The sequence below is a fragment of the Gopherus flavomarginatus genome, chromosome 18, assembly GCF_025201925.1.
Source record: "Gopherus flavomarginatus isolate rGopFla2 chromosome 18, rGopFla2.mat.asm, whole genome shotgun sequence".
In the NCBI taxonomy this organism is placed as follows: Eukaryota; Metazoa; Chordata; order Testudines; family Testudinidae; genus Gopherus; species Gopherus flavomarginatus.
This window is the reverse complement of record NC_066634.1, coordinates 1,706,651-1,721,505: the sequence shown is the minus strand read 5'-3', so window position 1 is coordinate 1,721,505 and position 14,855 is coordinate 1,706,651. Positions and strand designations below refer to the sequence as shown.

The 14,855-nt window shown below is 59.8% G+C and overlaps 2 protein-coding genes across 2 annotated transcripts in view; one reads left to right on the top strand and one right to left on the bottom strand.

Moving 5' to 3' along the window:
• Positions 1-1,874, bottom strand: part of LOC127036469 (serine/threonine-protein kinase WNK3-like) — a 59,672-nt gene extending 57,798 nt beyond the window's left edge. The window contains exons 1-2 of the mRNA XM_050927418.1: positions 1,751-1,874; positions 433-558 (exon numbers count right to left, since the gene is read on the bottom strand). The gene's annotated coding sequence lies outside the window, so the exon portion shown is untranslated. The remainder of the gene's footprint in view (positions 1-432; positions 559-1,750) is intronic.
• A 9,181-nt stretch (positions 1,875-11,055) lies between these two features.
• TSR2 (TSR2 ribosome maturation factor) lies at positions 11,056-14,772 on the top strand. Its single transcript, XM_050927408.1, has 5 exons — positions 11,056-11,176; positions 12,522-12,612; positions 12,978-13,069; positions 13,277-13,447; positions 13,968-14,772. Exons 1-5 carry the CDS (start codon positions 11,096-11,098, stop codon positions 14,052-14,054), a joined length of 522 nt encoding a protein of 173 aa, XP_050783365.1. The 5' UTR covers positions 11,056-11,095; the 3' UTR covers positions 14,055-14,772.
• Positions 14,773-14,855: the final 83 nt, after the last annotated feature.

Sequence of the window (14,855 nt, the reverse complement as noted above, 5' to 3'; positions counted from 1 at the left end):
AATAACAACATACAGCAACCAGCACAGTGGAGGACAGAGGCCCTCAGGTAATACCATAATACTCCTAATAAATAATGACAAGCTTGTCTTCACACAACAGTTGTACTGGTTTAACTATAGTTCAAGCAGTACTACTCCTGCCCCTATGGTGGACGCGGTTATATCAGTACACACGGGCGTTATGCCGCTATAACTCCTCCCGGGTGAGAAGGGACCAGTAGAACAGCTTCCCTGTACTGGTATAACACTTATGTAATTGTGACACACACACCCAAAGCATCCAGATCAATATTAATTTATTTCTTTGCACTAACACATTTGTATTCCTGTATTCAAATTCTTTCCATCTTGGTCATCTGATATGTGGCTGTCACCCCTACTGGCGAAGCCAGTTTACCCAGACTCCCCACGGCACTGCAAAAATCACAATACCTTCCCGGCTTCCCGCTGCGTCTTTCCAAGGCCAGCGGCTACTAAGCAACTGAAATTCCAAGCCGTGGGAGATTCTGTCTTCACCGTGACCCAGATACTGACATCTGTGGAGTCCTGACCTCACCACTGGCAACGAGAAATAAAACGGGGGACCACAAGGATGGACTCAATCAGCAAAGCAGGCTTTTTTTACAGGACATGACCTGCACAACTTAAGGGACCAAAAAAAAAAAAAAAAAAAAAAAAAGAACCACCCAAAAGCAAACACATAAGACAAATATCACTGCGAGAATAGAGGAGAACGCCTGGCACTTTAAATCTTTTATGCAGAAGCAAGAAATAGACAGGTCAATTTATTTTCTGCGGTACGACACAGCTTAATTGTAAAGCAAGCCTCGTTCCTACAAAACCCTGTCCCCTAAAAACCTAGCAGCGATCCCCTACACAAACCGTGGCTTGGGAGCCCAGTATAAATTACAAGAGGAAGGCACAGTTACAAAGAATGGTTTCAAGCAGCCATTCAGAAACCGGTATTTTGTTTCACAGATCAGCTGAGCAGGGAAATGCAATCCACTTCTTTCACCCCCAAAATAAATCTACATGAACGACAAACCCGAGTGAAAGGAAATTGTTTTTAAACAGGAAAACCCCACCTCCTCAGGTCAGATGAATCTGGGTTGCTACACCAAAATTTAAATTTTTTTTTTTAATTCCAAGGAGGTGTGGGAAGAAAGCTACCAAGCCCCCACACAAAAGGTCTCACAAAAAGCAGCAGAACGAGGCGCAATAGGATACAGCCAGCGAAAGACAGAAACCACATTACAAGAAACGAGGTGGGGGGGGGGAGTTAACTCTCCAGCCAGTGACTCCGTGGCAATGTTTAGAGGCAGGGGTTAGAAAATTGAAGCAAAAAGTCTTCCCCTCCCTCCCTACCACCGTTAATAGTAACACCGGATTTCCACAGGCATCTCCCGGCAAATAACGCACCTACACACACCATCAATAAATACACCTGTTTCCCCAACACACGCTGAATAAGTATCCTTCACCTATAGTGCGCACACACTATGCACATAAATGAATCATCCTGAAAACACATCCCACCCACCCCAGCTCACAAATGGACACCCATAAAGCCGCTGCCGCCACCCCCACCCCAAATCCCTGGCTGTATCCCTTTGGTCCCAATTTCTAACCACATTCAGCAGAAAGAGAAGCATTGCAGACAGCATGCAACCCCATGCACAATGCACCAACCAGACTACATACACACACCCCTCCTCCCCTTTCCCTCATGAATCCCCCCCCCTCCTCCCACCAAGATTGCAGGACTTCAATTACATCCTTAAGGGGGTGGACTGCTCCATCCCTCCATCTGTGTACCCAGGCTGCCCCCAACAAGGCAGCCAAAGGAGGGGCAGTGCATCTGGGGAGAAGACGCCCACCCACTCACCCACACAGACACACTCTTCCTCCCGAGGAAGAACTTCCGGGGGACAGCAAAGCCAGTCTGCCGAGCAGGTGAAGAAGCAATTCTTTCTCCTCCACCCTCTGTCTGGGCTGTGCTATTGGCAGCAGAGCCTCTGCCACAGAGGAAGGAGTTTGTAGGTGGGGTGGACCATCTGCCTCAGCCCAGGGGGAGAAGGATGGAGATGGGGATGGGGATGGGGGGAGATAAAGGCAGACTACCCGGATGTCTCCTCCCTCGGGAGAACTGGGCTGAGATATCTCAGCGGTGTCAAACCCTGCAAAGTTAAGAGAAAATCTGTCAATAGCCACTTTTCCCCGGCTGCATTGAACTCTGCCCGCTAATGCTTTACTGGTATGGCGAGCTGCCAAAGTGTGGGAGGCGCACACACACACACACACACGCGCGCGCGCAGGATTCCCAGACCCTTGCTAGCCACGCACACAACACCCCGTAGGCTCACACTCACACACACAACCTGATTGATACCGGTACTGAGGGAGAGTCTAAGAGCCAGGGTTGTGCGAGGCACTGTGCACACACGGAACAAAAAGATGTACGGTGTGCCATCCTCTCCCAGATGTGGGAAAAAGAACCCAGGAGTCCTGGGTCCCAGACCACCCACCCCTGCTCTGACCACTAGACCCCATTCCCCTCCCAGAGCAGAGGATGGAACCCAGGAGTCCTGGCTCCCAGCCCCCCCTTGCTCTAACCACTAGACCCCACTCCCCTCCCAGAGCCAGGGAGAGAACCCAGGAGTCCTGGCTCCCAGCCCCCTCCCCAACAGATCTAAATTCCCAGGGTCTCCCTACTCTTCTGACCATCAGCTACTATGCCCCAGGGAACACTCTGCCACTTGCAACCCTACACCCCTCGCTCCTGTTGTTCCCACATCCTACACCCCATCACCACTGCCACAGACTCATGGTCCTGAAGACCGCACAGTCCATCCTATTGATTCCTGCATACGTGCAGCTGGGGGGCAGTTCTCTTCATTCACCCCCTCCAAATAATTGCCCCAGCTTCTGACCCTCCACCCAATCCTCTCCAGACACATGCGCCCCCACTTCTTCCTTCCCCATCCTCTCACTGCACCCCAATTCCCTCCCAGGCCCCTCCCCATCCCCATTACCCCCCCTCTCCATTTATCCCACTCCCTTTATTCCACTCTCTTCCTCCCCCACATACGCCATTCCCCTTCCTCATTCATCCTAAACCCCCATGTCCCCCCATTCACCCTCCTCCATAGGCCTTGTTTCCCCTCCCCAATTTACCCCATTCCTTTCTGCATAGGACCCCTTTACCCCTTCCCCACCACTTCCCCACCTTTCCCAGTACCCCCATGCAGTCACTGTTACCCACTTCCCCTCCCCTACTCACCGCATCCCCCTCCATCCTCTTTCCTCCTTCCCCTCAACCACTCACCCCCCACTGACCCCCCCACTTTCCCCATTCACCCCTCCATCCTCTTCCTCCCCAGTCACCCCAACCTTTCCCCATTCACTCCCTCCCCATCCTCCTTCTCCCCACTCACTCCCACCCCTTTCCCCATTCACTCCCTCCCCATCCTCCTTCCCCCCACCCCTTTCCCCATTCACCCCTCCCCATCCTCCTTCCCCCCACTCACCCCGACCCCTTTCCCCATTCACTCCCTCCCCATCCTCCTTCCCCCCACCCCTTTCCCCATTCACCCCTCCCCATCTTCCTTCTCCCCACTCACTCCCACTCCTTTCCCCATTCACTCCCTCCCCATCCTCCTTCCCCCCACCCCTTTCCCCATTCACTCCTCCCCATCCTCCTTCCCCCCCTCACCCCCACCCCTTTCCCCATTCACCCCCTCCCCATCCTCCTTCCCCCCCACTCACCCCGACCCCTTTCCCCATTCACCCCTCCCCATCCTCCTTCCCCCCCACTCACCCCGACCCCTTTCCCCATTCACCCCCTCCCCATCCTCCTTCCCCCCACCCCTTTCCCCATTCACCCCTCCCCATCCTCCTTCCCCCCCTCACCCCCACCCCTTTCCCCATTCACCCCCTCCCCATCCTCCTTCCCCCCCACTCACCCCTACCCCTTTCCCCATTCACCCCTCCCCATCCTCCTTCCCCCCACTCACCCCCACCCCTTTCCCCATTCACCCCTCCCCATCCTCCTTCCCCCCACTCACCCCCACCCCTTTCCCCATTCACCCCTTCCCCATCTTCCCTCCCCCCACTCACCCCCACCCCTTTCCCCATTCACCCCTCCCCATCCTCCTTCCCCCCACTCACTCCCACCCCTTTCCCCATTCACCCCTCCCCATCCTCCTTCCCCCCACTCACCCCCACCCCTTTCCCCATTCACCCCTCCCCATCCTCCTTCCCCCCACTCACCCCCACCCCTTTCCCCATTCACCCCTCCCCATCCTCCTTCCCCCCACTCACCCCCACCCCTTTCCCCATTCACCCCTTCCCCATCTTCCCTCCCCCCACTCACCCCCACCCCTTTCCCCATTCACCCCTCCCCATCCTCCTTCCCCCCTACTCACCCCGACCCCTTTCCCCATTCACACCTCCCCATCCTCCTTCCCCCCACTCACCCCCACCCCTTTCCCATTCACCCCTCCCCATCCTCCTTCCCCCCCACTCACCCCGACCCCTTTCCCCATTCACACCTCCCCATCCTCCTTCCCCCCACTCACCCCCACCCCTTTCCCCATTCACCCCTCCCCATCCTCCTTCCCCTCTACTCACTCCCACCCCTTTCCCCATTCACTCCCTCCCCATCTTCCTTCTCCCCACTCACTCCCACCCCTTTCCCCATTCACTCCCTCCCCATCTTCCTTCTCCCCACTCACTCCCACCCCTTTCCCCATTCACTCCCTCCCCATCCTCCTTCTCCCCCACTCACCCCCACCTCTTTCCCCATTCACCCCTCCCCATCCTCCTTCCCCCCACTCACCCCCACCCTTTTCCCCATTCACCCCTCCCCATCTTCCTTCTCCCCACTCACTCCCATCCCTTTCCCCATTCACTCCCTCCCCATCCTCCTTCCCCCCACCCCTTTCCCCATTCACCCCTCCCCATCCTCCTTCCCCCCCCTCACCCCCACCCCTTTCCCCATTCACCCCCTCCCCATCCTCCTTCCCCCCCACTCACTCCCACTCCTTTCCCCATTCACTCCCTCCCCATCCTCCTTCCCCCCACCCCTTTCCCCATTCACCCCTCCCCATCCTCCTTCCCCCCCCCCACCCCCACCCCTTTCCCCATTCACCCCTCCCCATCCTCCTTCCCCCCCACTCACCCCCACCCCTTTCCCCATTCACACCTCCCCATCCTCCTTCCCCCCACTCACCCCGACCCCTTTCCCCATTCACTCCCTCCCCATCCTCCTTCCCCCCCACTCACCCCTACCCCTTTCCCCATTCACCCCTCCCCATCCTCCTTCCCCCCACTCACTCCCACCCCTTTCCCCATTCACACCTCCCCATCCTCCTTCCCCCCACTCATCCCGACCCCTTTCCCCATTCACTCCCTCCCCATCCTCCTTCCCCCCCACTCACCCCTACCCCTTTCCCCATTCACCCCTCCCCATCCTCCTTCCCCCCACTCACCCCCACCCCTTTCCCCATTCACCCCTTCCCCATCTTCCCTCCCCCCACTCACCCCCACCCCTTTCCCCATTCACCCCTCCCCATCCTCCTTCCCCCCACTCACTCCCACCCCTTTCCCCATTCACCCCTCCCCATCCTCCTTCCCCCCACTCACCCCCACCCCTTTCCCCATTCACCCCTCCCCATCCTCCTTCCCCCCACTCACCCCCACCCCTTTCCCCATTCACCCCTTCCCCATCTTCCCTCCCCCCACTCACCCCCACCCCTTTCCCCATTCACCCCTCCCCATCCTCCTTCCCCCCACTCACTCCCACCCCTTTCCCCATTCACCCCTCCCCATCCTCCTTCCCCCCACTCACCCCCACCCCTTTCCCCATTCACCCCTCCCCATCCTCCTTCCCCCCACTCACTCCCACCCCTTTCCCCATTCACCCCTCCCCATCCTCCTTCCCCCCACTCACCCCGACCCCTTTCCCCATTCACCCCTCCCCATCCTCCTTCCCCCCACTCACCCCCACCCCTTTCCCCATTCACCCCTCCCCATCCTCCTACCCCCATTCACCCCAACCCCTTTCCCCATTCACTCCCTCCCCATCCTCCTTCCCCCCACCCCTTTCCCCATTCACCCCTCCCCATCTTCCTTCCCCCCACTCACCCCCACCCCTTTCCCCATTCACCCCTCCCCATCTTCCTTCCCCCCACTCACCCCGACCCCTTTCCCCATTCACCCCTCCCCATCCTCCTTCCCCCCCTCACCCCCACCCCTTTCCCCATTCACCCCTCCCCCTCCTCCTTCCCCCCTACTCACCCCCACCCCTTTCCCCATTCACCCCTCCCCATCCTCCTTCCCCCCCACTCACCCCGACCCCTTTCCCCATTCACCCCTCCCCATCCTCCTTCCCCCCACTCACCCCCACCCCTTTCCCCATTCACACCTCCCCATCCTCCTTCCCCCCACTCACCCCGACCCCTTTCCCCATTCACCCCTCCCCATCCTCCTTCCCCCCCACTCACCCCTACCCCTTTCCCCATTCACCCCTCCCCATCCTCCTTCCCCCCACTCACCCCCACCCCTTTCCCCATTCACCCCTTCCCCATCTTCCCTCCCCCCACTCACCCCCACCCCTTTCCCCATTCACCCCTCCCCATCCTCCTTCCCCCCACTCACTCCCACCCCTTTCCCCATTCACCCCTCCCCATCCTCCTTCCCCCCACTCACCCCCACCCCTTTCCCCATTCACCCCTCCCCATCCTCCTTCCCCCCACTCACCCCCACCCCTTTCCCCATTCACCCCTTCCCCATCTTCCCTCCCCCCACTCACCCCCACCCCTTTCCCCATTCACCCCTCCCCATCCTCCTTCCCCCCACTCACTCCCACCCCTTTCCCCATTCACCCCTCCCCATCCTCCTTCCCCCCACTCACCCCCACCCCTTTCCCCATTCACCCCTCCCCATCCTCCTTCCCCCCACTCACTCCCACCCCTTTCCCCATTCACCCCTCCCCATCCTCCTTCCCCCCACTCACCCCGACCCCTTTCCCCATTCACCCCTCCCCATCCTCCTTCCCCCCACTCACCCCGACCCCTTTCCCCATTCACCCCTCCCCATCCTCCTTCCCCCCACTCACCCCCACCCCTTTCCCCATTCACCCCTCCCCATCCTCCTTCCCCCCACTCACCCCCACCCTTTTCCCCATTCACCCCTCCCCATCTTCCTTCTCCCCACTCACTCCCACCCCTTTCCCCATTCACTCCCTCCCCATCCTCCTTCCCCCCACCCCTTTCCCCATTCACCCCTCCCCATCCTCCTTCCCCCCACCCCTTTCCCCATTCACCCCCTCCCCATCCTCCTTCCCCCCACTCACCCCCACCCCTTTCCCCATTCACCCCTCCCCATCCTCCTACCCCCATTCACCCCAACCCCTTTCCCCATTCACTCCCTCCCCATCCTCCTTCCCCCCACCCCTTTCCCCATTCACCCCTCCCCATCTTCCTTCCCCCCACTCACCCCCACCCCTTTCCCCATTCACCCCTCCCCATCCTCCTTCCCCCCACTCACCCCCACCCCTTTCCCCATTCACCCCTCCCCCTCCTCCTTCCCCCCTACTCACCCCCACCCCTTTCCCCATTCACCCCTCCCCATCCTCCTTCCCCCCACTCACCCCCACCCCTTTCCCCATTCACCCCTCCCCATCCTCCTTCCCCCCCACTCACCCCCACCCCTTTCCCCATTCACCCCTCCCCATCCTCCTCCCCCCCAGTAACCCCCACCCCTTCCCCCACAGGCAGGGGAGGGGCGAAGGGAGGGGGAGAGGGGGAAGGCGCGAGACGCACCGTCTGCGGCACGAGGCGCCCCTGGGCAGGGGAGGGGGGAGCGGGCGCGTGCTCCCCGAGCTGTTGCGAGATGGAGACTCATTGGTCAGGCCGCGGATCCCCCCGCCCCAACCGTCTGAGCGCAAAGCCTCATGGGAGTCGTAGTCTTCCATGGACTCTGTAGGGGAGGGGGCTTAAGGACTTACTTCAGGCAGCCATTTTGCCAGCCCTGTGAAATATGAGGGGGGGCCCCTTACACCCCACCCCCACACACACACCCCCAGGGCCTGTTACTGCATCTGCCGTGCAGCCCCATTTCCACGCAGCGCCACCGTAAGGGGAGAGGGGCACCACAAGCCAACTCACGCCAATGGACAGACCAAGATGGCCGCCAGGTTCCCCATGCAGCATGGCTGCCAGCCAACGTGGCCACCTGGTTCGGCCACCCAACCCACCAGCATGGCCAGATTTGCTCCACACCCAACATGGCTGCCAGGCTCAGCCAACCCACCGGCATGACCAATTGACTCCCCACCCAACATGGCTGACAACCAACGTGGCCTGAGTGGCCAATTCACTGCTCACCCAACATGGCTGCCAACTGACACCGCTTCTCAGAGTGGCCAAACCACAAGCCCAACCAACATGGCCTTTTGGTTCAGACAACCCAGTCACAGTCATCCACTAATTCATTCACTCCCACCTCATCCTCCATGTGGCTTTATGGAGAGACCACGTATGGCCAATTCACTCCTCACCCAACATGGCTGACAACCAACATGGCTTCCGCAAGCAGCCAACCTACCAGAATGGTCAGTTTTCTCCTTATCCAAGATGGAACTTGAGAGCCCAGTCCAGGCCCCTGGTGCTGATCAAGGACTACATAAACCTAGACCATTCCTTGACAGGACAGGTCTTTGCACAACAACGTGGATTCCACAACCCGCCTTGGGAGCCATTTCCAGCGTTTAGCTCCTCTTCAAGTTAGAATTTTTTTTGTTGATCTCTCACCCTAATCTCCCTTTCTCCAGATGAAGCCCCTTAATTCTGTTGTCAGCAGACATGGAGACAAGGCCTCTCCAAAACAGCCCTTCGCAGATTTAAACCCTGTTTTCAGATCTCTCCTGCCACTCCAGGCTTCTGCTCTGCAGATTAAACATGCCCAGTTTCTAACCTAGCCAGGTACTCCACATTTTGTACTCATGCGTGTGAGTTTTCCATCCTAAGTGCATTTTTTTGCACTTCTCTTCACCGACTCTCCTCTTGCAGAGCGCAGACGATTCTCCAACTTGGCGAGGTCGTCTTGAATTCAAATCCTGTCCTCTAGAGCCCTGGCAACCTACCCCAGCCTGATGTCACCTGCACATTTGAGAAGCCTGCTCTCTACTCGCTTCTCAAAGTCATTCATGATAGCGTTGAACAGCACCAGGCCCAGGACTGAACCCTGCAGGAGGACCCCACTAGAGATGCCTTCCCTATTTGGCAGCGAATCCTTGATAATGACACTTCCAGGACAGTCTTTCCACCGGTTACGCACATCAGGCCCATGTGTCACTAGTCAGCTCCATTCTCTGCTCTGAGGGCTAAGTTCAAGGGCATCCCAGGATGTGCTATGCCCTGGCCTTTACAGTGTCCACTTTTCCCAAGAGTTGGCTACGTGATTTCTCCCCAAGCATCAGACAGAGGTTGTATCAGCTGAAGCAACTGCCCCGCTAGTCCATCTTGGATCTCTCTGGTTCCGAGTTCCAGTGTGTGTCACAAAGTTCCCACACCGCTTCCCTGATGAAAGACTGGCTCTTCCAGTCCACCACGCTGACTCCAGTCTGGGCTTTAGGGTCCGACTCAGCCAGCTAGAGGAGTGCTACCAGATTTGTCCTAAGGAGAAAGGCCGAGCTGATTGGAGGGGGGAAGGAGGGAACAAGTGTACAGGGTTCCTGGACTCAGAGATTGCCCCAAAATGTCTGTAACTGGGGTGAAATTACAGGGCAGAGCCCCAACAAACATGATGTAGCAAAGGCCCAAATTTATCTCCCTGACTCCAGCCCCACACACTCACCATCCACCCTGCTGCCCCCACTCCCAGCTCCAAGCTCTCCCCCAGGCAGGCAATCACCACCCCACCAGGGGCCAGGCAGGTCTGGGAGCTCCAAACCCCCTCCTCCTCACCTGTGTCTCTGCTGCCCCAGGAAGCACTGAAAGTTCAGAGCCTTCTGATGCCCCCTGGCTCTGCTTTGTCACCAGGGATTGCGGGTGCCCACCGGAAGAACTGCAAAGGTGTCGGGGGGGGGGGTTAAAGAAGGTGCATGGGGTCACAGCACCACTCAGATTTGGTCTGGCCACCCCCTGTAATTGGTCCAAATGGGACAGGTGTCCAGGACAAATTTCCAGTTCCAGACAGAGGCCAAGACAGAGTTGTGTGTATGGGAGTGTACCCTGTCTCCCTCTCATTGCATCCCTGCCTAGGTGATATCCATCCCAATTGTGTCTTGCTTTCTGCCCATCCCCAGAGTAGGACTCAACCCAGTGGGGAGCAATAGAAAGTGGGTGGAGATCACCCATTCTTCCAACACTGGTATCCCACCGTATCCACCAGTGTCGTCCCTTTGTGGAATGGTAGCCATATCTCCGGAGCCTTGCAGGCCCTGCAAAGGAGAAACCAGAACTGTGGCATAGGCTGTGTGATGTGTGTCATTGGCCCAGACACACCAAGCCTGGGACAGAGAGGGGTCAAACAGCATGGAGGGTGAACCCTCTGGAATAGCCACCCTTGTGGCAGTGCCCATTTCCCAGGGAGCAATTCTGCTGAGACCACCTGTCATCCCGACCGGTGCAAAACTCAAGCGAACGGACCCTGGAGAGCCATAGTGAGGAAGACGCGGGTTTTGTTACGATTCCAGCTAGAACCGTCCGTTGTCCATCATCATTTGCATCATGGTAACATCTACAAACCTCATGCGAGATCGGGGACCCCTGTTGTGCCAGGCGCTGCACAGACCCACACTCCCCCCGGCTGAGATGTGGGCACTGAATCGGGGAAAGGGGGAGTCCCCGGAAGGGTCCGGGAGATGATCTAGCCTGAGCCCCTCGCTGCAGTGTTTGCAACCCAGGGCAGCGCCTCACGGGAGCCCGGCGGGGTGGGGTTGGTCTCCGGCCCCAGGGCGGCAGAGCGGGACTCGAACCCGCCGCCCGAGCGCGGAGCCACCGATCGATCGACGAGCCCGGCGTGCGATTGTTGGGGGGGGATCGATGCTCTCCGCGCTCGGTTCCTGCCGCCCGCGCTGGCGCCCCCTGTCATGGCGGCGCCCATGGAGGAGACACGTGGCCTGTTCGGCCAGGGGGTCCGGGCGGTGCTGGGCAGCTGGGCCGCGCTGCAGGTGAGAGCGGGGGGGAGGGGAGGGGCGCGATCCCCCGCAGCTGGGGGGCGGGGCGGGGCGGGGCGGGGGGGCGGAAGGCCCCCTATAGCCCCCCCGCGACCCTATAGAAATATGCAGAAAGGGCCAGGCCCGTATAGACCCCCAGCAGACCCTATAGAAAGGCGCAGAAAAGGCCAGTCCCCCTATAGACCCCCAGCCGAACCTACAGAAATATGCAAAACGGGCCAGGCCCCGTATAGACCCACCCATAGAAACACGCAGAACGGTCCAGGCCCCCTATAGACCCCCAGCAGAACCTATAGAAACACGCAGAACGGTCCAGGCCCCCTATAGACCCCCAGCAGAACCTATAGAAATATGCAGAAAGGGCCAGTCCCCGTACAGAACCCCCACGACCCTATAGAAACACGCAGAAAGGGCCAGTGCCCGTATAGACCCCCACCAGAACCTAAGAAATATGCAGAAATGGTCAGGCCCCATACAGAACCCCCATGACCCTCTAGAAACACGCAGAAAGGGCAAGCCCCTCCATAAACTCTCCATGCCCTGTAGAAACACATACGAGAAAGACCCCCTATAGAGTAATGTGATCCTATAGAAACACACAGGGGGGCAAGGCCCCTATAAATCCTCCTGCACCCTACAGAAAGATGCAGAAAGGACAAGGGCCCTCCAGACTCTATAGAAGTAGAGAGAGACAAGGAAGTTCTTCTTCACGCAGCGCACAGGCAGCCTGTGGAACTCCCTGCCTCAGGAGGCTGTGAAGGCCGGGACTAGAACAGGGTTTAAAAGAGAACTGGATACATGCATGGAGGTTAAGTCCGTTAATGGCTAGTAGCCAGGCTGGGTAAGGAATGGGGTCCCTGGCCCCTGTTTGGATGGCAGGAGAGAGATCACCTGATCACCACCTGTTGGGTTCACTCCCCCTGGGGCACCTGGCATTGGCCACTGTTGGCAGACAGGACACTGGGCTAGATGGACCTTTGCTCTGACCCAGTCTGGCCGTTCTCATGAGATGGCAAGGTCACCACAGAAACACTGCCAGGCTCTATAGAAAAACAGAGAAAGGGGAAGGCCCCCTATAGACACCCCCTCCAGAAACAGAGAGGTCTCAAGGGCCCCTGGAGAAAACCCCGTCCCTACAGAAACACACCGCAAAGGTGAGGTCCCCTATAGGAACACAGGGGGGTGTGGAGGCCCCCCATAGTCCCCTGCCACAGAAACATGGCAGGGTCCCGTGTAGAACTGCCAGCGTGCCGGAGCCGAGTGATCCCGCGCCCTGCCTGCTCCCCCGTTCACAGGCCTGGGGCGAGGAGTGACGTCATCTCTTCTGTCCCCGGCGCAGATCGCGGTGGAACATGGCTTCGGCGGTGCTCACGGCCGGGAGAAGGCCGAGTGGATGGTGGGTGCGGTGGAGCAGTATTTCCACAGCAACGGTGAGACCCACCAACGGGGCCTTCCCGCCGGCAGCGCCTCAGGGCCCAGCTCCTCACGGCTGAGCAGTGCCCGGCCCGACTGCGCCCCTGAGATCACAGGGGGTCTGTGCCACATCTGCCACAAATGGGATCCCAGTCTTGGTTGGGGGAGGGGAGGATTTAGTGGGTGAGAGCAGGGGGCTGGGAGCCAGGACTCCTGGGTTCTCTCTGGCTCTGGGAGAGGAGTTGGGTCTAGTGGTTAGAACGGTGGAGTGGGAGGGGGCTTGGAGTCTACCCCCGATCCCAGAGTACTTCACTCCTTTTCCAGGCTAGAGGGTCCTGAAAGTCCCCCCTCTCCCCAGCTCTGAGCCTCCTTCTCTCTGCAGCGGCCCTGGAGCCGGATGAGGTGGAGGATTTCCTCGCTGAGGTGCTGAACAACGAATTCGACACCATCATTGAGGATGGCAGCTTGGCTGAGGTATCCTGGCCGTGTGTCTGAGCCTCTGTACCGCATGGCAAGAGGCGACTCCACCCATTGCTCAACCCTGCCCCAGGGGACCCTGAGAGGGAGGGAGGAAGGGCGGGCAGAGCATGTGGGGGGGGTCACCCTGCCCTGGAGGATTCTTGGAAGGAGGAGGGACACCCCCTGGCCTTTGATCCCATCTCTTCCCCCCACCCCTGCCAGGTGAGCCAGCAGCTCCAGTCGCTCTTTGCTCACTGCCAGCTTGGCGAGGGGCCGGCCCTGGCAGAAGCCATCGCCCGGCTCACACAGTGGCAGCAGGAGGTGGGCAGGGCAGCCACCCAGGCCCGACCCGCCGAGGGGAGCAGCAGCGAGGAGGAGGAGAGGCCGGAGGAGGTACCAGCTGCGGGATCCCAAGCAGGGCCAGCTCCGCCATGGGGGGCACGGAACCCCCCTACCATCCACCCTGGAGCAGCTGGGATGGGAGCCAGGATATGTGACTGGCAGAGCCCATGGGGCTGATCTGTGGGGGGCGGGAATTGGGGCTCGCAGAGCCCGTGGGGCTGATCTGGGGGGCATCAGGGCTGGCAGAGCCCGTGGGGCTGATCTGTGGGGGGGCGGGAATTGGGGCTGACAGACCCCGTGGGGCTGATCTGAGGGGCATCGGGGCTGGCAGAGCCCGTGGGGCTGATCTGTGGGGGGGCGGGAATTGGGGCTGGCAGAGCCCGTGGGACTGATCGGGGGGGGGAATTGGGGCTGGTATAGCACGTGGGGCTGTCACAGGGCGGGAATTGGGGCTGGCAGAGCCTGTGGGGCTGATCGCGGGTATGTGGAGGTGGGGGGCTGGCTGGGCTCAGTCTTGGGGGAGCACTTTAGGGGGGATCCCAGCTCTGACTCCTGCACCCCGTCCCTGCAGGTGATGGACTGCAGCAGCCCCGGGCCCCCCCCGGACCCTCCCCCGGCAGAGGACGGCTGGACACTCGTACAGAAGAAAAAGAAATGAGGGGAGACCCCCCCTGGAATGAGGGGGCTTCGTGGCAGGGGAATAAACACGGTGTAGCTACAAAGTGTTGCTATGGCAACAGTTGTGGGGGAATCCCCGGAGCGGAGGAGAGTGTTAGTCTGGTGGGGGGGAGAAGCCAGTGCCCTCCAGAGGGGATGTGCCCCATTCCCTGCCCCCCTGAGCCAGCCAGTCCCCCCCCCAGGGCTGGATGGGAGGGGACACCCCCCTAATCCCTGCCCCCCTGAGCCAGCCAGTCCCCGCCCCAGTGCTGGATGGGAGGGGACACCCCCCTAATCCCTGCCCCCCTGAGCCAGCCAATCCCCTCCCAGGGCTAGATGGGAGGGGACACCCCCCTAATCCCTGCCCCCCTGAGCCAGCCAATCCCCCCCCCCCAGGGCTGGATGGGAGGGGACACCCCCCAGTCCCTGCCCCCCTGAGCCAGCCAGTCCCCGCCCTAGGGCTGGATAGGCGCTGGCGCCCCCTAGAGGAGATCCCCCCCCCCCCCCCCCGTTCGCTGCACCTGGTTGAAAAGGAAACGACGCGAACAAACCCAAACCTGTATTAAGAAATCCGCTGACGGAGCTTTAACAACACCCAGCTCCCAAGGACGCTGGAAAATTGGGGGTGGGGGGAAGGTTGGGGCACCCCTGTGGACGCGAGGCCGCCCCCTAGTGGCCAGCCACTGCATGTCAGCAACAATAAAAGAGTCATCTGCTAAGCGTGTCCCCGGCCCTGGCGAGCGCCGCGTGAGATGGGAGTGAGCCGGCCCCTAGATCCCGCGGGGGGGGGCAGGTCGCAGCG

Excerpts from the sequence above, each read along its gene's own strand:
- TSR2 (XM_050927408.1), top strand. The coding sequence starts at position 11,096 with ATGGCGGCGCCCATGGAGGAGACACGTGGCCTGTTCGGCCAGGGGGTC. Across the intron at positions 12,613-12,977 it reads GCAGTATTTCCACAGCAACG|CGGCCCTGGAGCCGGATGAG; the intron begins GTGAGACCCACC and ends TTCTCTCTGCAG. Across the intron at positions 13,070-13,276 it reads AGGATGGCAGCTTGGCTGAG|GTGAGCCAGCAGCTCCAGTC; the intron begins GTATCCTGGCCG and ends CACCCCTGCCAG.